Source organism: Macaca mulatta, chromosome 2, assembly GCF_049350105.2.
Source record: "Macaca mulatta isolate MMU2019108-1 chromosome 2, T2T-MMU8v2.0, whole genome shotgun sequence".
Classification (NCBI taxonomy): Eukaryota; Metazoa; Chordata; class Mammalia; order Primates; family Cercopithecidae; genus Macaca; species Macaca mulatta.
The window spans coordinates 127,510,862-127,536,564 of record NC_133407.1 but is presented as its reverse complement, the minus strand read 5'-3'; the positions used below and the strand labels follow the sequence as shown (position 1 = coordinate 127,536,564).

At 39.2% G+C, this 25,703-nt stretch overlaps 1 protein-coding gene across 14 annotated transcripts in view; it reads right to left on the bottom strand.

Moving 5' to 3' along the window:
* The window catches only part of ATXN7 (ataxin 7), a 141,128-nt gene that overhangs the window by 26,758 nt on the left and 88,667 nt on the right, over positions 1-25,703 (bottom strand). For 12 of the 14 annotated variants that reach the window (XM_015130473.3, XM_077994222.1, XM_077994217.1 and 9 more), the window contains one exon: positions 24,303-24,407. In XM_015130473.3, the coding sequence (XP_014985959.3) occupies positions 24,303-24,407 (105 nt within the window). Of the gene's footprint in view, positions 1-8,792; positions 9,007-24,302; positions 24,408-25,703 lie in introns of those variants that run through there. The other 2 variants (XM_015130479.3, XM_028844340.2) reach the window with 1 other exon arrangement.

Sequence of the window (25,703 nt, the reverse complement as noted above, 5' to 3'; positions counted from 1 at the left end):
TGCAGTAATTTTTTAGGAATGCATGTTGTGTTATAGCAGAACTAACTGTAACTTTAAGCTTGTCCTTTCAATTTTCTATTCCCATCATTGTCCACCCTCCCCCTGTTTTCTTTGGTTAAAATCTTCTTTTCTTATCTATTAACTCTTAATATGGGATTCAGCACTAGAAAATCAAGGTTCAAAGCTTCCTAACATTAAAAGTCTACTGATGTCTCGATAATATTTCAAAAAAATTCTATTTTCTACTTCAGTAACAATAAAAACTATTTAAAAACTAAGAATGACAATCTATCATGTGAATTTTTCATTCACTAAAATTTAAAACAGATTGTGTGTGTACAGTGTGTGTAAGTAACTGAGATTCTGGCTGAAAAGTGTCAGCTCAAATTCTTGTCATGCTACTGAATTAAGCTGTTCCTTAACATCATGGACTGGTAACTTATTCTGTGAAAAGGACAGCATCTGGCTTTCCCCCGACAAGAAAGCAAGAAGGAAAAACCAAATTTAATTATAGTTGAGTTGGACTCCCCTTATCCTTCCACTGTGAGTTCTTATTTTTCATAAGATTTTAAACTGGGCATCTAGCTTTAAAAAAGTGTTTGCTCCCAGATCAGAAGAGAAGTGGGCAAATTATAGGTGGGGTTAGGGACCCTATATTAAGTGGACAAAGCAGTGGCCATATGCTGAGAACAACTGCAATGTGGTCTGCTGAGGAGGCCAAGTTGAGTTTTCAAAGCACTCCTCTTCTCCAGGATCTGGCACCAGCCCAGAGAGAGCACACTCTGTCCCTGAATGAGGAGGGCATGATGAATGGCTCCAGCAAGGGAGAGACAGGCCGACTGACAGACAAGTACAGACACAAGGAAAGAGCAGAGACAAGGAAAGACAAACATGCCTAAGTGTGTACGTGTGTGTTGTGCTAGGGAGAAGCGAGGGAGATGGAGTTTCATGGGGCTCTTTTCCCTTGTGGCTTTAATACGTCACGTGGCAAGGGCAGGATATTAGTGGGTATAGGAGGGTGGACAGCTCTGTATAGGTCTTCCAAAATGGAATGCAACCGAGAATACTAAGCTTATAATTCTGAATTCATTCTGAGATTTAAAAAAAAATTTTAAGTATTAACACCCAGGTACACACCAAAAAGGAGTTCAAAGCAAATAATTAGATCTTTTTATATCATAAATATTGCTTTGAAAACAACTAAAAATAATTTATAATGAGCAAGTGTCAAAATTAGGGCACAAATCTAAACAGCAGTCAAAACAAATTGTAACTCCAAATGCTAACATTCATACTTGAAAATAATCTAGAAGGATATATGTCAAGCTTTTTAAAAAGTGGTTATTCCTGGGATTATAGCTCTATTTTTTAAAACATTTGTGTATTGTCTTTCTACAATGAATATAGTTTACTCGGTTATTAAATACATACTTCTAAAGAAGAAAAATCTGGTGTTCTGGTCTCAATTTTATACATGCCAAAATAAAGCAAGGCATACTATCATTCCTGAGCACAGTATCAATTTGTCCCATTCTCAACGGGTATCATGCAAGTGGCTAACTACTAAGAAACCCCCACAGAACCTGAATTAAATATCCTCAGTTCTGCTATAAAGCTTGTTTTGAGAATGCAAAAGCATTCCAAAGCCACCGATATACTAAGAAACAATTTGAACATATTGAAATTTTGCATTCACTTTTCATGATTTTTATCTGTAAGAAATACCAGGTGAACACAGAAAACTGGCTGAAATGAGCCACGTGGGAAGATTCAAAATGCACACCCCTCAAACTTCTACCATCTACCTCAGTTCACCACCATGTGTGTTATTAACCACACCCAAACACATCTGATGCTACAATTTTTCATCCAATTTCAGATAACCTCCTTCCACCATCTCATGGTAACTCACAAGCTGCAACCCTTCCCATAGCCTTTATTCAGGGCTCTTTTCTTACATCTTATTAAACCTTTTACTAATCTTTTATAATCCAAACAACTGGATGATGAGAAATCTCACCTTCAAGAACAACAACATCAACAACAGCTGCTACTGTGTATTGTGTAGAAACCACATGCCAGGCACCATGCTACGGGATTTACATGGATTATCTCATTCAATCCTGACCATCTTTCTAACAAAGTAGATACTATTATTATCCTCACTTTCCAGATGAGGAAGCCAAGGCTTTAAAGGACTCAAGTCAGTTGTCCAACATCACATGGTTACTTAAGAGGCAAAGATGGGTGCAATCCCAGGCAGGCTGACTCCAGCACCTGGGTGAAAGCACAAGGCAACTTGCCTGCTCTGAAATGGCATTATTAGCAAGTCATAATACATCACGGAGGGGCAGGGATAAAGGTGAGGGTTGGGGCATAAATCAGTAAGAAGGCCATCTTCCCCAAGTGCTCGGCAAAAGTAGGTTGTTAGTGTACAAGTCTGCATAGGCTGAACATCTGTCATCGATGACAGTTTTTTGGTATATTCAGGGTGGGATCCAGAATATGTTTAAGGGAAATCCAGACTGTTTTCGATTTCACCTTTCCATTTTGGAAGTTGCTAAGCTAAAAATCAGCTATGAGTGTGTCAGCCAGTGTAGCAGTTCTCTGCTTGGAGGGTCTTAAAGCATCCAAGATGGTTTTGATAAGAGGCAGACAAGTGCCTAGACAGACAGGGGAGGGTCTCCGACGAAAACCCACCTCCAAGTTGAAGACAGTTTAAAGCCTGAAAGTCAAGCTACAAGTTAAATCCTAGGACTGGATTGAGAATTTGTCTTCCCGTTTGGGATGCTTTCCTCTGGTCCCCACCCTTCACCTGTTTTTATATATACCTACCCTTTCCAAATTGGTTTTTCTACACTGTCATGCCCACCTTTGAGTTGTGCCTTCGCTTTAAAGCTTTTTGAATACTCGCAAACCAATCAGACTCCCCATTCTGAGTCCATAAAGGGCCCTAGACCCAGCCATATGGGGGAAATATTCCCCTCTCCCCAAATTCTCTCTCTGCTGAAAGCCGTTGCCATCACTCAATAAAATTGTTCTCCACTTTTCTCACCCTCCAATGCTCCACGTATCCTCATTCTTCTTGGGTGCAATACAAGAGCTCAGGAACCGCCAAATGCAGGTACAACCTATAACACAGGCAAGCTGCGGCACACCCAGCGTGGCCGAGGGAGGCCCAAGCATGGCATCGCTGGCCGGGCATCCCTGGCTTGCAGTGTGACCAAGAAGAAAAATCCTGCATCAGTCTGAAGAGTAAACTGTGACAGAACGTGCCAATTGGGGCTGTCTTTATAGCTTGGTTAAAAGGAATCAACTTAAACACAGTTTCCAGATGAGGATGCTCTACAAAAGACCATCAGCAAACACCTGCTCAATAGGGTAAGGCTGGACCCACCAACCAGTAGACAAGACAATATGCGTGCTTCCAGTCACTCTCAGGTTGTTTACGGTCACCTTCCCAGCAGAGGCTCAGGGCTGTTGGGCACAGTCTTGATATGTATGGGTTGAGTAATCAGCCTGAATAGAATCCAAATCAAATAAAAATACTTTTTAAAAGATTACCTGAAAAGGATAAGAACTTTAGAGTCAGGGATATGTGGGTTCATATCCTTGCTCTGCCAGTTACTAGTTAGGTGAACCTGGGCAACCAGCTCACTCCATCCTCGTTGGCAGTGTCTTCAACTGCCAAGCCTACTTTGCAGGGCTGCTGTGGATTAAATGATAAAGAGTTGCAAAGACTGCAGCACAGAGCCTACTATGGACCAAGTACTGGGAACTCAACAGCACATAAGACAGATACCCCATTAGCTTGGCTGATGCCAGCTACAGGCTTATTTCTTTAGACAGAAAAGTACTCGCCAATAACACCTCCTGACTTCTAAAGAAAGTAGAAATCACTTAAGAACAAACCAAACCCTCTTTACTGTAAGTTATCTTCTCCAGTGTGATAAGGATTTAGTATACATATTTTTACATGCCATTTCAGGAAGATATCAACCTATTCTAAGATAGGAGCTCAGGGGAGCAACTTTAAGAATTCATTTAAAAATTAGCAAATTCATACCAAACAAAAAGAACATTCATTCAAGATAAAGTTATTTTACAAATAAAAGGTTGGCTCATTTTCCTCACAGAATTCAGAAGACACTCACGAAAAACTGCAAATAGAATAAAATGAAGATCAAGTCTCAAATTCAGTTTACAGATCCAAAGGTGGAAATTTTGGGCAGATTTTCTAAGTAAAACCCACAAATTTTTCTTTAAATGAAACTCATTCATACTTTCAGATAGACTCAGTCAGTTAAGGTTAAACAGTGTGCACTCGGCATGGACGGGCCTTATGAGAAATACCAATGCATGCTTCAAGAAATGCACGACTTCATGCCTTCTGACAGCTCCATTCCACAAACATCCCATAATGACGGTCATTTAAAGCAAGGACTTTCAATAATGAAGGTTATACATGGCTATAAAATGTAAAACACAGGTAAACATGCACACAGTCTTTGGCCAGTCATAGTAAGCAACAATGCACATATCAAAAGCTCAGTTTTAAAACTTTAGGTCATTCATCAAGCTGTCCCTTCACAAAATTATTTATTGTTTATTTTTATGTCCAGGTTGAAAAATAACTGCAGCTTGCTATTACACGGCTCCCAATTAATCCAAACTGTCATACTCCATTTCCAGGCCACCAAACACAACTCAGGAGGTGTCAATTGGCATTATGTGTCTTTCACAAGGATTATAACTCCTTAAGAAAACATCCAAGAGCAGGACCTGAGGCAGACTAGAAATAAAGACTGCATTAAAAAAACAAACAAACAAACAAACAAACAAACTCAGCACTTTTTTCTTACACATGTACTTTGCTCCCAACTAGTGTTTTCCCTAAACTTCTGTTATTCACAACTAAATCATACTTTGGATCCTTTTCCAAATCTGCACAATATCTAGACGATTATTTACTTAATATATTTTTAAAAATTCAGTGGCCGACTAGGTACTAATTTAGCATTATCCTAAGCAATAATATTTCTGAAAGAATGACTTTGTATTTGATGTAGGAGTTTCATATATATATATTTTTCCCTAATGAATATTAAAAAATACTTGGCATACCATTGCAAATCACTACACATGGACTACATATCACTACATATGGATTACACATGAACATTAAGCATTTCATATTTCCTCACTACTTTCATTGTTGTCAACTTTTCCCTCTAAATTTTCTTATTCTTCTTAAAAGCACTCACACGTGGCCTGACAAGCAAACATGGTCCTACTCCATCCACTCTTTGTAGTCACAGGTTCTTTTTAATCCTAAATCTGCTTTATCTTTGATCCAATTTCTTTATGTTCCCCAGGCACTTGATGAAACTATTCCAGAGAGAGCTGAGTGTAGTCTAATTGCTTAAAAGGAAGCAAGTCGGTGGGACTGTCCCTGGAACATTCAAATCTCAAGTTGGGGAATTCAGAACTGACCTCTGACATGCAGTGCCTCAAAGGACAATTAGCCAAAATTGGGGCTGGGAGGCAACTTCAGAGCATGCTTAGGTGGGTTACAAATGGCACTGGAAAACACTAAGAAAGAAAAAGTCCTTGCCACAAAGCACTCGGCATCATTTCCACTAGAGAGATTTAACTGAAAAGGATGATTTCAACACTGGCTGCCCTAACAAATTAGTCTCCAACTGCTACCTCTGCCAAATGCATCTCTCCTCCCCCTAATGCGGAGGTGCTTTTAAATTAAAACATAAGGGGAAAGTGCAGAAAAGAGAGTCATTTATAGCACTTGGGCCACTTGAAACAACTTTTCACCAAAGATCCTAATCAAATTATCAAGCTCTTCAAGTCAGTGCTTTATGACAGAAATAAAGGCCCAACTAAAGTATTCGGGTCTCTTGGCATTTCCACGTCTCTGGGCAGAGCGCACACTGCAGCATACCCATTCACACTGGCTGCATGAAAGAGAACAGATCACAAAGGGCAGATTACAAGGGAGAACGACTCCACTTCAGTGGGGGAAGGGACAGGCGTGAATGGATTGTAAATAATGTTGCTAAGAAAGGAGCAGAAATATGGCAACCTCAAATAATCCTCTTGCCAGGAATTCTTCCCAAGAGGACTGTTCTTTCTGAACTCTGCTTTCAAGTATGTGAGAAATATGAAAAACTTACTGAATATCTGGGGGATACTCCTTCCCTGCCTGCTTAACTTGCAGCTCTTTGCAAACAGTTGTAAAAGGGCTTAAAAAAAATCCAAAAATTTTATTGAAAAAGATGGAATGATAGGGAAAAAGAGGAGGTACAGCGTGTTGTAACAGTTGATCACGTCAGCTACGAGTATAACACCCTTTTTTTTTTCTTTCATGAAACAGCTTGTCTTAAGTAAAACCGAGTGGTCTGAGTGATCAGTTCAGTTCCTGAAGGACGCCCTTTCTATGCTCCTGCAACCCCGTTCAAGGTGCAGACTTTCGACCCGAGGGTTACCATCCTCTCTAACGCATACACACACTTAGGGAAAGTACCTTTTGGGAAAAGGATGCTGTTGCTTTTGAGCGTAACACAACCATCCAACTGTTTATGCCACCTCTGTGATCTTGCTGTCACCGTTTCTAACTACAGATACCACACAATGAATGACATGCTGGCTGACACTTCTGCTCTGCTAACAGCCATAAGGACTTCTCTCTGCTATCATCAGAGACCACAGTGTTACCCAAATGATGCTGACAGACTATAGCAATAAATCACCCTGGCTGAAACAAACATGACCTCACCATCTGAGTGATGCACATCATTTTGTAAAATTTCACTCCCCTTTCTCCCTCTCACACCATCATTCACTTGAACTGTTTCTATACCTCAGGTACCAACTTGTGAGAAGAAAAGAGAGCCAAAACAAAAATCCACTAGTCTCTAGCTACTTCTGATTTAATCCTCTATATGTTAGGGAAAAGAACACCTTAGAATTTCAGCTATTTACCTTTGTAAGTATAGCCTTCCAATTTGTTACACTATCTGTAGTTCAAGCATCAAACATACTCAGTCTTTACACAAGTATCTCGATAGTCTCATTTTGGTCTAGGTCACTGTCTTTCCCAAATGAAATATATGGGCTATTACCAAAATGCTAAAAGACAATTTAAAAGAACAAAACAAAACTACGCCGTTACCACTCCAATCCAATTTTTACATATACACAAAAAGAGAGAGAATAAAAGGAAACTGGTAAAACTCAAATTAGAGGAGCTGTCTTGTTTTTGTTTGGTTTCTGTTTTGTCTTTTAAAATAGAAATTTCTGTGTAGGAATCCCAACAGGGAGCATCATCTTCCCAGTCCAACAAACAAGAGCAACTCTGCAAGGTACAACGAAATGACAAAACCATCTGCTAAAAAGTGCTACACTGAGCCAGTCACAATCCTTATTGCTATTATCCACTAGTTTTATATCCTTTTTCTATCACCTTATTCTGGGTGGGGGAGGGCAGAATACCTGAAGACCAAAACATGGAAATAAGAAAAACCTCACATTTTGAACACAGCCTAACAGCTTCCTTCATTATGCATTCTTTTAATAAGGAATGAGTGATTAATTACTCAGGAATGCCAATGTTTTCAATGAGTCTGCAACACACATTTATTTTTTCTGAAGAGAAACAGTATCTGCTCCACCTGCAGGCCAGGGCTGTCAACTAATAAAACATCAGAAGTGACATGCAAAAACGAAAGCAGAAATAGCAAACCTAAAACTGTCTGACAAGAGTTTTCAGAAAAATCAGTTATAGAGAATCAACAGCAATTTGATTAAAGGTTTAAGATCTTTTCATATTTAAAGTCCTACAACTGGGGAGCTAAATTTCAACCTCAATTAAAACCATCCGGTCAAGCTCATTATTGCAGAAGGCATGAAATCTGAATCCCCTGAAAACTAAAGAACTCAACTGACACCTCACTTCCTGCATGAAGACAGAAGGTCTGAGACAGGTAAGGTAACATTGAGAACAGCCTCCACATCCACCCAAGAAGAATCAGCTTAGCTCTGCTGGCTACCTTAATAACACAACTGAAAAAAATCATCTTTTCTGGCAGTCAGTCCATAATTAAATTTTTATACACTCAATTTAAGTTACTGAATGACTTCCCAGGGTTACTGGTTGTATTTTGAAGTTGTTCTTCCTCTTGACGCAGTGTTTTGTTTGAAACTTTGTTGTGGAACTGAAGTATCTGACAAAACAGCTTTCAAACACATTCTACAGGAAACACTGCAAACTGCCTGTCATGAAACCTCACTTACCACAAGTAAGATAAAAAACAAACAGTTAAAGCATGTTACAACGTTCCTCCATTTTTAGAGAGCGACGTAACCAATACTCTCTGTTTTGAGATATGGGAACTGTTTGGTGCAAACCTCAGCATTTTGTTGGAGTTAATAACAAACTCGACTCCTGTCTGCATCTGAACTTTGGCCAGATCACTCAAATGACATTTCAGAATGACTCCTGTGGACAGCTTGCAGCAGCTAATCCCTGTGGCTGCGATTAACCACGCTGATCCCCTAGCTCTGCAGGCTCCCTCCCTCCACTACTTGAGCAGCGAAGCCCTCCTGGCCTGCTGGCAGGGCAAGACAAACGCCAGGAGGAAAGAGGCCTGCATAAACTCTTCCCAACTCTGCTTGGTTCTATGTAAGGTTAGCAAAGACCTACCCCACCGTCCACAGGCTCATCCAGAGCTGGGCCCTGAGCCAAGCCCAGCCTCTGAAAACTGCCTCAGAAAACTTACCCAGTGGAGCTTTCAGCTCCTGCGCAGAAGGGCTGCTTTGGAGAGGCGTCTTGCTACCTTCCATTCACAGAATTTGGTTGTGCTTCATTGCACACTTGCTACTGCAGGCTTGCATCATGATTTGGGTCTGCCCACCAACTCCAAATATGCTCCATGTTTGGGCTTATGTAACATTTGCTACTACTGTAAAAAGCACTTGAATTACAAAGGTCCTGGCAGATCAACAGAAAACAGGGGGTGGAGTCTAATTTCATCTAATATGGTCATACCAGGCGTCCTGGACGGTGTAAATTAATCTTTCTATTTGAAAGGCAACTTGTCAAAACTGGGGAAGATGGAATACTATAAGTTTAACCTGCTAAAATGCAAATTACTTATACTTTGTGAATTTTTTTCTGAATGCCTTTAAACTGACACAGTTACTACCAGGTATATTACAAAACTTACATGATTTATTTAAAAACCTACATTTTAAGTCTCAGTAGACCTAAAGGTCTTAAAATTAAACATTTCTATAAAATGCCTGCAGCATTTTTCCAGGTTTTATTTCCCCTATACTATCTATAGTTGCTAAACTTTACAAAAAAAGTTTATTATTCCTAAGCATACTTTTCCTTCCTAAATCTAGTAACAAAAAAACTTAACCCACTTTCTGTGCATATTTGTAAAATATGTGTAATTTCATATCCACGTTTGTCCAGTTTGTTGTTCAATCACTGGAGGACTGAGTAAAGCTTTCATACTTTTAAATCCAAGAATTTCTCTCACTGAGTGCCCCCTTGGAAATAGTGTCTTCCTGGCCTGTTTCCCTATCATCCCTATCATGCTCCCTCTCTCTGGCCAATCAACAAATCTACTGTCAAATAGACATGGAATGGGGTGTAATGGCTCACACCTGTAATCCCAACTACCTGGGAGGGTAAGGCAAGAGTCCAGGAGTTTGAGGCTGCAGTGAGCTATGACTGCGCCACTGCACTCCAGCCCAGGTGACAGAGTTCTAATAAAAACAAAACAACAAAAAATCACCACAAGTGACATAGAAAAAACTGCCAAGTGATCTGAGTTTTATAATAATGACTTAGAAATCTGATAGTTCAAAATGAACTCTTTTAAATGTCAAAAGAAGCGGGAAAAGATTCTTCTACAAAATCCTATCACCCCACACAGAATATTGGGAGGAGGTCATGAGTTACATATGTGGAAATGATTTAGCCTGAAATGGGTGGGGAAGAGTTTTTAGACAAGCATGAAAACGTCTTCTATCGGGCCAAATTCTAAATTGACTCTAAAGCAAAAGAATAATAGCTGCACTGCCCTATTTTCACAGGGATTCAGATCCCAACCATGTCAGCAATACCAAGATCCAGGGGATTTTCTGAAACCCACTTTCCCCCAAACCCTCCCCCACCACCGAGATTCCTTACAATAACGTTCATACAATCCAAAACTATGGTAGCCCTTAAAAGACACTAGGAGAACCCAAGGGAAGAGTCATCAGCAAGCCTTAGAAGCACAGGATGCGGATACATCTCCCAAATCTTTTCAAAAGCTCATTAGTGAAAATAAGAATTTTAAGTTAATTCACTGAAGCTTTTCTTAAGCTAGAAAAAAAAAAAATAAATAAAAATCCATGGCTGTACAACCTGATTGCCACAGGTCTTAGTAGTATTTACTCTACTTCACCTGCCCTCCCTGCAGGGGTAGCCAAGGAATCTCCTTAACGTCATCAATAGCAGAAAAGAACAGGGTAGGAGGATCCTTCTTGAGCTAAACCACACTTCCCTATCACTATACTTGTACGACAGGACCCAGACTTCTTGCTGGCCTCCCAAGGACAAATGCTTGCTTTTCTAATATTCCCTTTCGTACACAGTGATTGTACTAGTGGGGAAAAATATCATTATGAGAGTCAGCCAATCCAAGACAGTTCTAAGAATCAAGTCATTCTGCAACACTGAAGAAAACCAGGGTGAATTTTAGCAAATGTTCTTAAATGCTACAAACACACGTCTATATTTAAGTTCAGAAATAAGAGAAAAACAATTTTAACATTTTTAAGACCTACATCAGAAAAGGGATGAATGAATGGCCGTGTAAGCCAGGAAAACATAATTTTGTATACCAATAACACAAATACATAGAAACTGAGAACAAAGTTCAATTTTAAACACTCACATGTGCCCCTGTTAATGCCCTGAATAAAATGTTTAAGCAAATACTGCTTTGTTCTGCTTGTAAAGCATTATCACAATTTTCTTCAAATCATTTCTCAATATCCTATCCAAATAAAGTTTATTTTGATATTAAATATCCCAGTGATGGCTCAGACATAAGTGTTTAGGTCTGGGGACATGGTCATATTTCTTTTTTCCTAAGAAAAAAAATTAAGACTACAGACTAAAAAAAAACTACAGACTAAAATAACATCTTAATAGAATAACATCCGTGCCTCACTGACCAAAAATTATATGTATCAGCTGTGGTTTGGACGGTGTACACATGTCAATTTTACTCTAGTGCACAAAGGGCGTTCTGAACTGTGCATTAGCCTATTCGCAGCAAACAAGCAAACTTGCAGGAGGCTAGGAGAAGCACTCTAAGTTTGGGTTCAGGGGGCAGCCAGCCTGCAGTCTGAGCACTTCTAGTTGTGCAGCCATGGGCAAGAGACTCTGGAGAGCTAAGGACTGATACTCCCTCCTCCCACAAGCCTGGGTTGAGGAGTAAATTTGAGATAACACAGGTAATGCAGTGCCCAGCACTTGTTAAACGTTCAGCAAATGTTAGCTATTATGATTACAGCCAAGGAGAAACTAGATGGATGATAGAAAAGAAGAGTTAAACAGAAACAGAAAAACTGAGGTTTCTATTATAGAAATTAGTCAAGTCCCCTACAAATCTTGGGATTTCCTAAACGGAATCCTTGAGAAGCCAGCAGAGGTGTCATTCAGTGTTCTGGAGGGCAACAAACAAGCTGCTGGCAGTTATGAAATACTGTGTTCCTGTCATTGGTGAAAGCCAGTTCTCCATTTTACAGGAATACAAGTCTCCACTAACTCCACTTCACTGTCTCAGCAGGCCAGGCGAGTTATAATTGGCCTTAATTGGCACTTACAGGAGCTTTAACATTCCTTACCTGCTGCCAAGGAGCACTTGAAAGGGGAAAAAAGTATTTTCAAACTTGGAAATACCAAGCAATTCATTCGGCTGTGGGCCTGGAAGCCTGCTATCCAGAATCAGATTAGCTTCACCTAGAAATGTTGCTATGTTATTATCCAGCGCTCATTAGGTACTCACACTGGATTAGGAGAGGTGGGAGATGAAATTTAAATGGGAATAATTCACCTTGGAGGCTAAAACCATGCAGCAGCCTTCCTCTAGCTTATCTTTTGGTGGATGGCTCTCCAGGGCTCACCCACACTTCATGTGTGTAAGGCAGGCAAATAAAATATATTTTCATGGCCTGATTTACACAGGCTTTGAGTTAACCACAGTCTGACCTCAGCCCAGTTATTATTTGAAACACACAATGAACACTGTTATAAGGTGACCAATCATACCAACTGCAAAGAGGATAGTGAGATCAGAAACAAAACTGGCCATAGTTTTTCCTTGGCCTTGCAATTAATCACACTCAAAATTGTTATCCTGTAGGAGGCCTCACATTTTGCACAGAGGAATCCTAGCATAAAAGAATGAGATTTCTTCCTTAAGGTAAATCCCATACAGAATGAATAGAAATTTCCCATAGATGCCAGGGAAACTGCCTATAATTGTTTAAATATTTTTTTAAATAATCACTCGTTTTGAAAGATCTCTGTCTCATATTATTATTACTCAGACTCGTGCTTGTTTGAGAAATTTACTTCAAATTAAAATTAATCATACGTGTGTGTGTGTGTGTGTGTGTGTGTGTGTGTGTGTGTGTAAGGAACATTGTTAAGAGGCTTTAGAAAAATAAATGGAAGCTTAGAAAAATAAATACATCTACTCCTTTGGAGATACTCTTATAGTGACTGGTAGAGATAAAGTATTATAGCCTTTTTGGAAAGCAATCCAGCAGCAGCTATTAACACTGCAAATAACTATCTTTTGTGACCCAGGAATCCACTCCTGAGACTCTATCCCACAGAAACTAAACCACCAGTAATTAAGTATGTATGTACCAGAGTGGTTACTGCTGTTTGGTTCACAGAGACAAAAAGCAAGAAACAAAATGAATGTCCATAGAGGGCCTGGCAGAGGAAGCTACAGCACAGCCACACTTTAGAGCAGTATGCAACCATTAAAAATAGGGGATTAGTGTTATCCAGGGCTGTGAATGGATTTACATGAGGTATTGTTGAGTAGAAAAGGAGCAGAAGTGTGCATAATAGGATCCATTTTTTTGTAAAACTATCACCAAAAGCCCCTACTAATAAAATACATGATTCTATGTGCCTGGATAGAGTTAGAAGCATGAGAAAAATATAGAAGGAAGCATACTAAGTTACATACTAAGAATGCAGCATGTATGATTTATAGCGTAGTGCGGACTGCTACAGTTAGAGAAGGCAGGTAAGTTGAAAGAGCCAATGAAATAAGAAAAAGGCTGCACTGAAAACAGTTGAGATGATTACATTTGTGTATTTACATAAAAATACATTATAGGTGTACATATTTAATACATTCATATGCCGATCAAAAAATCTATAAAGAAAGAGTTGGTCTAAAAAATTTGTTATAAAAATGCACTGTGAAGGTAGCTGAAGAAAAATTAAAGAAATACAAAATTCTGGCCAAGGGGGGTGGTTCACACCTGTAATCCCAGCACTTCAGGAGGCAGAGGCAGGTGGATTGCTTGAGCCCAGGAGTTTGAGACCAGCCTGGGTAACATGGTGAAACCCTGTCTCTACAAAAAATACAAAAATCAGCTAGGTATGGTGGCGTGTGCCTCCAGTCCCAGGTACTAGAAGGGCTGAGGTGGAAGGATTGCTTGAGCCCGGGAGGTGGGGGTTACAGTGAGCCAAGACTGCGCCACTGCACTCTACCCTGGGCAACAGACTGAGAATCTGTCTCGAAGAAGAAGAAAAAAAAGAAATACAAAATTCTGGTATTACATCAAACAAGTGTGTCTTGATTACTGTCACTCTCTTAATTTGTTTGGCTAAGCAGGCTGAGACTCAAGTAGCACAACAGACCACAGTTGAATCACACAGAAAAAGGCCTATTAGCCACTTTGGCAAAATAACATCTTAACTCTCTAAAGCTCACTACACATCTTCAGTATTAGAAGTTGTAGGCCAGGTGTGGTGGTTCACGCCTATAATCCCAGCACTTTGGGAGGCTGAGGCAGGCAGATGACTTGAGGTCAGGAGTTCAAGACCAGCCTGGCCAACATGGCGAAATTCTGTCTCTACTAAAAATGCAAAAATTAGCTGGGTGTGGTGGTACATGCCTGTAGCCCCAGTTACTAAGGAGGCTGAGGCATGAGAATCACTTGAACCTGGGAGGTGGAGGTTGCAGTGAGCCGAGATTACACCACTGCACTCCATCCTGAGCAAGAGAGCAGGACTCTGTCTCAAGAAAACAAAACAGAAGTTCTAACAACCTTTTTAAGAAATATATCAAGCATAAGAGGCAATGAAACAAATTTCATTCCAAAGTTTGTGACCTGAAGAGAATATAAATCAAGAACTCTATATTGTGTGATCAGGGGCTGTTTGTATCTTATTTTAAATGGAAATAATTCTTTTATTTTTTTAATCTTCAAATAAATGCACAAGATGAAAAGGTATAAAATTACTTTGAAGTAAACCTCAAGACTGGGATTTCTACACACATAATGTGGGATAAGGGAAATAGCTAAATTTAGCTGTTGGGCCCCTCCCAAACCAGTTTGTTTTATGGACTTGGACTAGTACATACATCAGAGGAATTATTCCAGTCAGGTAGTAGGTACCACACCATCAAGAAGTGATAAAAACTCCCTCTTCTGGTCATATGTAAGATCACAGCTTAGCAGGGTTGAAATCGCAGGTCTTAGTCAACGTACAAATCAGTCTTGTGAAATGACTGTCAGGAAAAATACTTTTTAGGAAATATAAATAAAATATGGATTTATTTCCTGAAATATCTCCTTTAAAGTTGAAGCATGGCCATCCTATAATAGCTAATGACTTCTACATGTAGCAGGCAAGTCAAGAGTGACACTGGTGAATATTAACAATTCATATATATATTAAATAATAATTTCTTAATTTTTATTAAGCCTTTTTTTAAAAAAAATTTCCAACTGTTTTTCCCTCTATTAAGGTATAAATGACAAATAAAAGTTCTATATATTTACAATACAGTGTAATGTTTTGATACATATATACATTATAAACAATTTATAGATAGACAGATAGATAGATAGATATTGCCAGAAACTCACATTTTCACTGCCTTATTATTGTGGCAACCCAAATCAGAACTGCTGAAGTAGTTCATCAAATCACAGTAGTACAAACCTGGAGGGCACTGTGACCAGGTTCCATGTGGAGAATCAATATGCTGAAATACTGACAGACATTCCCAAAGAAGAACAGTCCTTAAGGCACTGTATACAGTAACGCAACACTGAAGATCTAAGTGTCCATCAACAGGAGTCAGGTTAAGTGAAAATACATTAATGAAGCGGAATAACAGGCAGTCCTTAAAAAGACTACAGCAGAACAGTATGTATTAACCTGAAAAAATATTTTAGATAGATTATTAAGTTAAAAACGTGAATTCACACTGAATCTACTTTTTTTAATACGTGAGGGGAAAAAATATACTGGTAAATATTCCTTTGTCCAGGTTCTAGGAACCCTCCAAGAGTATGTCAAACTGTACCCCTGAAAAGTAAGATGAAGGAGCTTTGTTCATTCTGATTGCATACTTATCCTCTGGTTGTTTACTTTCTTTTACAATGTATTTTATTTTAATAATTAAAAACAAATTGAAAGATAGTGGTTTGTTAGTCAATAAATTTTCACAACTACCCAACGAATACATGAGAAGTCCCAGGAAAGTGCACACATTTTCTTTTGTTTTCTGGCTTATATGACTAGATTACAATAACATTAAAAAACTGAAAAGAAAAAATGACCCCCCAACTTGGCATCACTGCAATAATTACTTTCTTCTATAATCTTTAGAAAATGCCTAAAGACTTAACATAATATATCAACACTTTTCATTCAGGTCAATGCACCTCATTAAAAATAAATGCCCATATACAAACTGAAAGAACAACCTCCTGATCCATAAGCGCAAGTAAATTCATCCAGCTGCTTGAGCCAAAAACCCCATGAGTCATTCCTCCTCCCTTCCTTTCCCAATCCATCAGCAAGCCCTGCTGGCTTTATACTTCCGATGCAGATTTTAATTCTGTTCACACTTCTCTGCCCCTGCTGCTACAATCCTAATCTAAGCTTTCTCTCCTGATCCAGCTCTCACCTTAACCAGTACGAAACAGCTCACTAACTGGTCTCCCTGGTTCCACATTTGTCCCCTGTGTTCCATACAGCAACCATGTGATCAAACACTTCCTGGCCAAAATACTCCAGCAACTTACACCGTCCAATCCTGATTCTTCTCATGGCTTGCAGGGTCCAGTGTCATCTGGTCCTAGAACCACTTTCTCCAGTTTCAACTTGGACCCCTTTCCTCCTTGCACACTGTCCTTCGGTCTCCTCACTGGCCTTTCTGCCAAGACCACTTCCATCTAAGGACCTCTGCACTTGATATTTCCTCTATGTGAAGCACTTGTCCTTTACATCTTCAAATGGGCTGGCTCTCTTTCATCACTGAGTTTAAACATCAACTCCAGAGACAGACTTTCTTTAACTAGCCTTACCTAAAGTGGTCTGCCCCAGTCATTTTCTCTCACATTATTCCTAGCATTTATCACTACCTGAAATAATCTGATTTCACACAATTTCATTTTTCTCTCTCCTCTAAGGTGCATGAAATCACAGACACTGCTTTTCTACTTCAGTAGAGGGCAATGCCTAGCATATATTAGGCACCCAATAAATTTTGTTAAATGCATGAGTAATACTATTGTTAGTTTAATTCCTTTTTAAAGCAGTCCCAAAGGCATAGACATTCATAAGAGCACAGATATCAGTAGGAGGAAAAATAAGTTCATTTTATAATTAGAAATTAAAATGTTGCTCCTACAAATGTCATAACTTTATTTTAAATATATCTGCTTATAATACAACTAGAGAAAAAAGATAAATTTATATTAGCTGAGAGAGAATAAACCTTTATCTAATGCTACTTCAGTTATCTGAAAAATTTAATTAGCATTCTTTCACTTGTAGCAAAGAAAAAATGAATACACTGTATGTTACACTATCACTCTCTAATATTAATAGCAACAAATGACAAGTGAAAGAAAAAACATTTTCTTTCTTTATCCAAAAATGGTTACTTAGTGACAAGAAGTTTAGGGCAAAAGGTCAACCTGGAATTTCCTTCCAGAGTTAAACTAATTTCCACCTTGACATCATTCATGTTTTCATGTGCCTGTTTTGGTTAGCTCCCATCCCCAGCTCATCCCCAGACTGCTGGAGAAAGACCTGGTACATGTCTTCCAAGCAAAAGAGTGAAGTAATTTTTTTTTTGCTCCGCAACACATTTCAGTCTTTATACTGACAGAAATAAACATGTCAGTCAATTCTCTAAAGAAGCTACAAAATGTTACAAGTCTCATACAAAAAGAGGAGGAGTTTGGTTTTAGATAGCTACTATGATTTAGAATTAAACAAAGTAGAACAGGCAGAAGAGAAATTCAATGACTATGCTAAATCAATTATCTACCTACCATCACTATATCTTTGAATTACCAAATGTTCCGAGGTAACAGGTTTACAATACTGATCCAGCTTCTTGAAGCAAACTTAAAATTCTACTTCAGCTAGAACATCTGTCGCTAATGATAGCTTTGTGACACATGCAATTCATACTGTCTCTGAATTTTCTTTTAACTCTATACATCCTTATCATGCAAAATAAATCAATGTTAGTAGGCAGAAAAGATGGCCTAGTTGCTATATTTTATCTGTGTGAATGAAATTTAATTTACGAGTTTGATCTTTAAGCATAAAATCCATTCAGTGGATTGTTAAGAACAGGAAATAAGACAGTACATGCAAAAATTCTCTGTAAATCACCAGGTACTATTAAAAGTTATCATTAGTCAGTGGACTTAAATTTAGTATACTTATGAGAAAAAAACAGTTTCTTTCCTTATCAAAAACAGTTATTAGCTAAAAAAAAAAAAAAAAATGACACGTTAAAAAATATCTGAACCTGTTACTTTCCAGGTCTAAGTTAATCAGAGAGCAAAAGGGGAGGGAAGTGTTCTATATTAAATGGTAAAACCTCTGCTTTGTGATGCAAGATAATTATACGATGGCAACTGCTGGTCAGAACTATGTAAAATGTTGTCAACAATGAGAACCAGCATTTTTGCCAGAAGCAGTCCATCGGATCTCAGAGTAAAAATTCATTTTTCTCTTATAGTACTAACATTCTTTGAAACCAATTACTTAGCTCAAAAAAGTACAAGTAATTTCTCATATGAATATATGAGTAATTTGCTCATCCTGATGAAAATGACATTTTAGAAAATATAATTTATGCTAGCATCTAAAAGAATCCAAACCACCTCAATGCACACCAAGGAACATTAAGTCCAAGCAATGTGTGTGGCTATTAATTTTACAGGATTTGTAATATCTGCAAGGAGAGAAAGCTGTAAGATCACAGGAGTGTTTCTACTAAAGCTGTGTTCATTAAGTCATGAAAAAGTCAGATTTATGACACTTCTGTTTGTGAACAGTCTGAGAAAGGCAGATGTTTTACACTGAAGCCTCACCAACAGACTTACATACCATTCACAGTGATCAGTAGTGGCTCAATATATAACATATCGATAGATGACAAAGGGTATTTGTCTTACGTGGTCTTTTTACAGATCAACATGAGATTCCAAAATTCTGTCTTCAAGGTCTGTTATTTCCTAGGGCTAAGGCTGGCCTCAGTAGATAGCTCTTTAAACATATGAGGTAGCAAAATTCAAGAACTTGAGCTGGTATTTCCAAACAATATGGAGTCGGCATCACTCTCTAATATTAATAACATCAAATGACAAGCGAAAACTTACTCCCTTTCCAATTTCTTTCCATTTTCCTGATAATATCGCACTGCTGTGTGGACAATACTTGCCTAAAATGTGCTAGTCTCCATTTTAACAAAGAGAGCAAGCTTCAGGCTCAGAGCCAGCACTGGCAAAAGCATCAACATAAAATTAAATAATCTTCTTTTCACAGCATTCATTTTCACATTTACTATTTCTTATAGCAGGCAACACTAGTTTCCCCCTTTATTGTTCTAGTAAGATTTTCCTTGTAAATTGATTTATTTAAATAAAAGTGGTTTGATTTAAATAAAAATACTAAGTGGAATTAAGTCAGCAGATAATAAAGCCAGAATTTGATTAAGGTTGGGAAAAGGTGGCTGCTCCATATGTCACCACCGAGGCCATGCTTAGAGAGTCAAGCTGAGCCAAAAGGTGAACAAGTGGATCAGCCTAACTAATCTGAGGCAAATACTTCAACAGCCGACATCTGAGTAGGGTTTCAATTAATCACAGAGATTCTAAATGTGGTACTTGTCCAAGCGGACTAAACATCATTCATCTATTTCTCCTAGGTAATATCACCCCTGTGTCTGCATAAAAGAGAAATATTAAAGTATTCTTCATAAGCAAACTCAGTGAAGCTGGAGAGCACAAAATAGGAATTCCTGGAAGCTCTCTCAGTATACAGCCTCAAAAGCACCCCACAAGTCATCTGCTAACCCTAGGCTAATCCCACCATTCAGAGCCAGAGCAAATGCATGTAAGTAGTACTACACAGTTTATACTATTCAGTAGCCAGTATAGAACCAACACACTTATCACTAAACTAACTGAAGAACTTAAGATTCCCACCTCAAAAGAATGGGGCTTCTGACCCTAGGAACGTCACCGTCTCTCAATGCTTCCTCCTACTCAAAAGTTTTTTGGCAATTAATGTGACATTTCCAGAACATAATACAGATATTTTAAAAAGTAGGGGCCTCCCTTCCTGCCATTCTGGTTGGCTCAATGAATCTATGAGCGGCAATCTGTGTCAGTCACTATATGTTAGCCACTGTGTGTACCAAGCAGCAGCTCCACCAGAGTGGACTGTATCTGCATCTGTGAAAGCAATGCATTCCAGCCAGCCAGTGTGTCAGAATCAGCCCAGGGAGCTGTTTAGAATGCAGATCCTGGGTTCTATCCCTGAAATTCCCATGCAGAGCATCTGGAGCGGGCCTTTGGAAGCTGCTCACTTAGAAAGCTCCTCTGATTCAGATGCACAGCAGGTTTGGGATCCACTGATTTGAATTATATTTTTAAATCTGAAATTAGCAGTAAGAAACACCTGACTCTTTTTTTTTTTTTGAGATGGAGTCTCGCTCTGTCACCCAGGCTGGAGTGCAGTGGCACAATCTCGGCTCACTGCAAGCTCCGCCTCCCAGGTTCAAGCCATTATCCTGCCTCAGCCTCCCAGGTAGCTAGGACTATAGGTGCACGCCACCACGCCCGGCTTATTTTTTGTATTTTTGGTAGAGATGGGGTTTCACAGCTTACTCCTAAAAATACTAAGTAACTGAAGAGAAATATGAGGCACACTGGAGTATTTTAAAACATTAAAATAACATCAAGAAATCATGGTATTACTATGTAGTTTCCAAGAAAGCAAACTATGCTATGAGAGCAATCAGACTGAAAAACTGGAAATGCCAAAATGGCACCACAATCATTCACCATCATTGCTCAAATGGAAATCCTGGTTAATTGTTAACTCCTCAAACTGCAGCTTGGCTAGCAAAAAAGTACATGGCTTCTTAACTACTCTGAATAATAGCTGCTCACCAATTCAGAATACTTTTACCACCAGCACTGACTGACTTTACAAGACTTGCTGCCACTGTGGCATGTTTTCTTGTCCTGGTAGCAGTGGTTTTAAAGGAACTGCCTGCTGGAGTTTGTAGCAACTATTTATTTGTTCATAAAAGTCACAGACAGATAACAGCAATATATGAATTCACAGAAGACTACCAACACATTTTCGCCATTATCACTGAAAGAAAGTACCATCCCTGTTTTGGCAGCTAAATAAACTACAACAGTCACTCTGAAAGATTCTGAATTTGAAAACTGTTTTTTGTTAACTATGGAAAACAATAATGCAACAACTGGCTTTCTAAAAATTTCAACAAAAAAGAAAATGTTCCAAAAATAATCTTTCCTGTCACAACCCCTGTCCCCAAAAGATAGAAGAGACTGTGGCAGCACCGGTAAAGGTTGTTGGTCCTGGGAACCCTGTCCACCTCTCCTTTCCTCCAAGTGAGTCGGGGGAAGTCCCTCCAGGGCCACCACATGGTACCTCCCTCTACTTCATGCAGTTACTCTCCCAAACCCACATTCACCCTAAACCTCTTGTCAATTCCACCAGCAGCCATCTCCTCTACTGCTGATTCAAAGAGGGCACTCCTTACACATTTCCCGGCAGAATAACTCCCTCAGAGCACTTGGCCCTCATCTTTCTGCCAGGAACTCTCCTCTCTCATATCTTTAATACTTCCCTTGTCACCTCAGCCTCCCACCTAGTGACTTTGTCAGTCACACCTCCTGCCAAACCACAGGAGACCCTGGAGTGCATTCACACTTTTCCATTTACATGTTTGAAGTTAACACCAACCCTTTGTTATTCAACAAGTATCTTACTAGGAGATATTGTGCGAGGGACTGAAAGGCAGGAAAGGAGAAAGACAGAAAAATGTGATTTTAAGATACTTTCCTGGCTGGGAGTAGTAGCTCATGCCCATATTCCCTGTACTTTGGGAAGGCGAGGCGGGCAAATCACTTGAGGTCAGGAGTTCCAGATCAGCCTGGCCAACATGGTGAAACCCCATTTCTACCCAAAATACAAAAATCAGCCGGGCATAGTGGCATGCACCTGTAATCCCAGCTACTCAGGAGGCTGAGGCAGGATAATTGCTTGAACCCAGGAGGCAGAGGTTGCAGCCAGCCAAGATCACGCCACTGCACTCCAGCCTGAGCGACAAAGCAAGACTCTGTCTAAAAAAACAAAACAAAACAAAAAAAAAACAAAAAAACACTTTTTCCTACCCATACACTGACATTCTAAGAGGGGAAACGAGAAGATTAAAAAAAAAAATTCATATAAATATGCTGTAACCAGTGAATAAAATACTCCTAGAAGAGGGGACCAAGAGATCCTCCTTCTGCCTAAGGAATCCACTCTACCCATCAATTCTCTGGGGCACCACTAAGTCACATCACTTTGGTTCTAAAAAATCTGCAACAGGTCCTCACTGAGACGTCCAGAGCAGGGGACTCATGGGCACTGATGCCCTGTGAGCTAGTCCCCGCCTGCCTTTGAGCTTCACTCATCCACAGGTGGGTACATCAATTCTGGCCAATGGTGACTCACGCAGCACATCCCAGAGAGCCTGGAATTTCCTGCTCCTGTGCTTGCTCACGTCAACCTTGTTGCCAACCTGGGGCCACCAAATACGGCTGTTCAGTGCACAAACTGTGTAGCCATATGTGGCAGCTCTGTCTGTCCCCATTGACACACCTCCCATTTTAGTGGATTACAAGTGATTTTTCCAAAATATTGTCTGTATTGTCCACAAGTCAGAAGCAGGGAAATGACATCTTATCCACCTCTGTACCCACTCTAGTGCCTACCCCAGCGCTTCTTCTAGAAGCAGGAACTCAAATGATCTTTTTATGGTTAAATAGAGGATTTATTCCTTGAAAAAAACGGTGGAATGTTGCTTATGATGGTGTGACTCTTAATCCAACAACAGCAGTCTCAACAGCAAGATCGGTAAATTCTAACTTTAAAATGTTTCTTGGCTGAGCGCAGTGGCTCATGCCTGTAATCCCAGCACTTTAGGAGGCAGAGGCAGGTGGATCACTTGAGGTCAGGAGTTTGAGACCAGCCTGGACAACATGGTGAAACCCTGTCTCTACTAAAAATACAAAAATTAGCTGGGCGTGGTGGCGGGCGCCTGTAGTCTCAGCTACTAGGAAGGCTGAGGCAAGGGAATTGCTTGAATCTGGGAGGCGGAGGTTGCAATGAACTGAGATCGCACCACTGCACTCCAACGTGGGCGAGAGAGTGAGACACTGTCTCAAAAAAAGAACAAAACAAAACAAAACAAAAACAACAAAAGTATTTCAAAGCTATGCAGTCTTCCTAGCTCTACTGCCAGATCTTACTCTCAGTCCAATGTCATCTCTTGCCTCTTAACTATTCTCCCTGCTTCTGCCCTTCTCCCAGAATTTATTCTCAGCAAATCAACCACTGAAATAGGACTGTGTTACTCTCTTACATAAATCCTCCGGTGCGCCCAAGCCGCTTCTTAGCCTGGCCTATGAATGATCAGGTTCCTGCTTATAATGCTGGATTCCTCCAGTTTCTACCTCCCTTCACTAAATACTAAATACCCTTCAGCCACACAGGCCTTCTTCAGGTCTGTGTGCTGGCTGTTCCCTCTGCATCAAACGCTCTTATTCTAGATCGCTGCCCGAGTTGCTCCTTCTTATCATTTAGGACTCAGCTCCAGTGTCACCTCCTAAGATGCTGTCTTTAAACACTCTATCTATAGAAGAACCCCATTGTCACTCTCTATTGCAAGGCTTGCATTTGTAGTAGTAAGAGCAATGAGGAAAAAACCTATAGTTATTTTTAAAGTGTATCTAGTTAGTTTTGCCTGCCTCTCCAGTTAGACTGTAAACTCTGTGGCAGTAAGAATCATACTACATACTCAATGCCTGAAACAAGGTAGGTATTCAAATACTTATGATTTGCTATTGAGCAAAACTGGGCAGAAAATCAAGGTTTTTAGAATCAGAATCTTATCTTAAACACTGTAAAGGCATTATGACAATGCCAAACAACTGTATTTGGACTCTTCAACAATTAACACCCAAAATTTAGAACTATTGAACTGAGAAGTTTCAAAATCACATTTCCTTAAAAAAAAGTAAATAAATAAAAATAAAAATAAAAAGCCCATGTAGCCATACTGTGAGTGTAATATATAATTTTTAAATCCACTGAATACACAACCAGGGGCTCTAGAAGGAAACAAACTGGTAACTATACTGATGTAACATTTTACAAGAGATTTTATGAACTATACTTTCTCTAGTTTCAATAAAAGCCAAAACATTCATATCACTTTTAATAAAAATTTAAAAATATCCAACAACAATGGGTTGTTATTAACCCATTCAGTGAATTAAAAAGTCTACCTCCTGGTGGGGGAGGGACATTATGCCCTATGCATGCCATCACTGTTCCTTAGTTTAATCTTGCTTTACCTTTTATCTTCTAATAACAATTTTTTAAATGGTTAAGCACTTACCATAATGTGATTGAAATGCCTGCGGTTTGACAACCTGATTACAGTCGTTACACACCACCAAGTAGAAATCATCATGGGCAGGACAGAAACCAAATATTGGCATGTCTGCAACAGAGAAACAGAGCATCACTCACTCATCTGGTTCTGATTGATATAAAACCATTTTGGGAAACAATACTTTCTTTTATTTTTTTTTGAGATGGAGTCTTGCTCTGTCATCCAGGTTGGAGTGCAGTGGCACAATCTCGACTCACAGCAAGCTCCGCCTCCCGGGTTCATGTCATTCTCCTGCCTCAGCCTCCGGAGTAGCTAGGACTACAGGCGCCCGCCACTACGCCCGGCTTATTTTTTGTATTTTGTATTTTTTTTTTTTTTTGGTAGAGACGGGGTTTCACCATGTTAGCTAGGATGGTCTCGATCTCCTGACCTCGTGATCTGCCCACCTCCGCCTCCCAAAGCGCTGAGATTACAGGAGTGATTGCCAGGAAACAATACTTTCTAAAGGAGTTGCCTATTATAAAGCGTACCAGGACAAATGAACTGATGTGGTGCACCACCACTATTAAATAGAAATCAAATCAGGCTTACACAGACACTTTAAAAAGGGTTAAAGTGTGCCAAAAATAATTATTATGAGGTGAAACAGACAATCTTTTAAAATGCAAACAATGAATACATTCGTACAATAAAGCAACATTAGATGAACTCTACCAAGAGTTAAGGGAAAGAATCTGCAACCATATAAAATGCTTCGTTCACAAAGCTGTACCATCTAATGCTTTTATTTGTTTAACTGTGCATTCTATTCTAGCTATTTGGTTCCTGGGTTCTGCAGAACAATTAAGAAAGGGAGTAGAGATTTCAGAGAGGAGTAAAATTGGTTTGCCAGCATGTCATATAATGAAAATTATTTTCATATATTTTTTCCAAGTCATAGCAACCTCTAGTCCTTTTGCTTACATACTGATGCCACCAGAAAGACAGATTGAACTTTAGTACAAACAGCATTTCATACATTAATCAGTTTGGTTACCAAAATAGGATAGGATATGAACTGTTTGTTTTAACAGTTAAGACAGCAACTTAATTAAACGCAAAAGTAAAACAAAACTATATGCATATACATGAAAACTGAAAGTAACTTGATACCTGGTAAATATGGTTAACTAAAACATCTCAACTATGAACAATTAATTATGAACAACAATTTGGGGAACAGAGCTAAAAGTTTAGATCCAGAATCTAACTTTTTAAGTATTTCAAAATCAGTGGATTTTAAACAAGCATTTTACACCATACTCACTATTTAGAGTATCTGCAATAAATGGATAATTAGCACACTTCAATTTAAGCAAATGTTTTAGTAGATCAAATACCAAGTTTAAAGGACAAGGGGGAAGA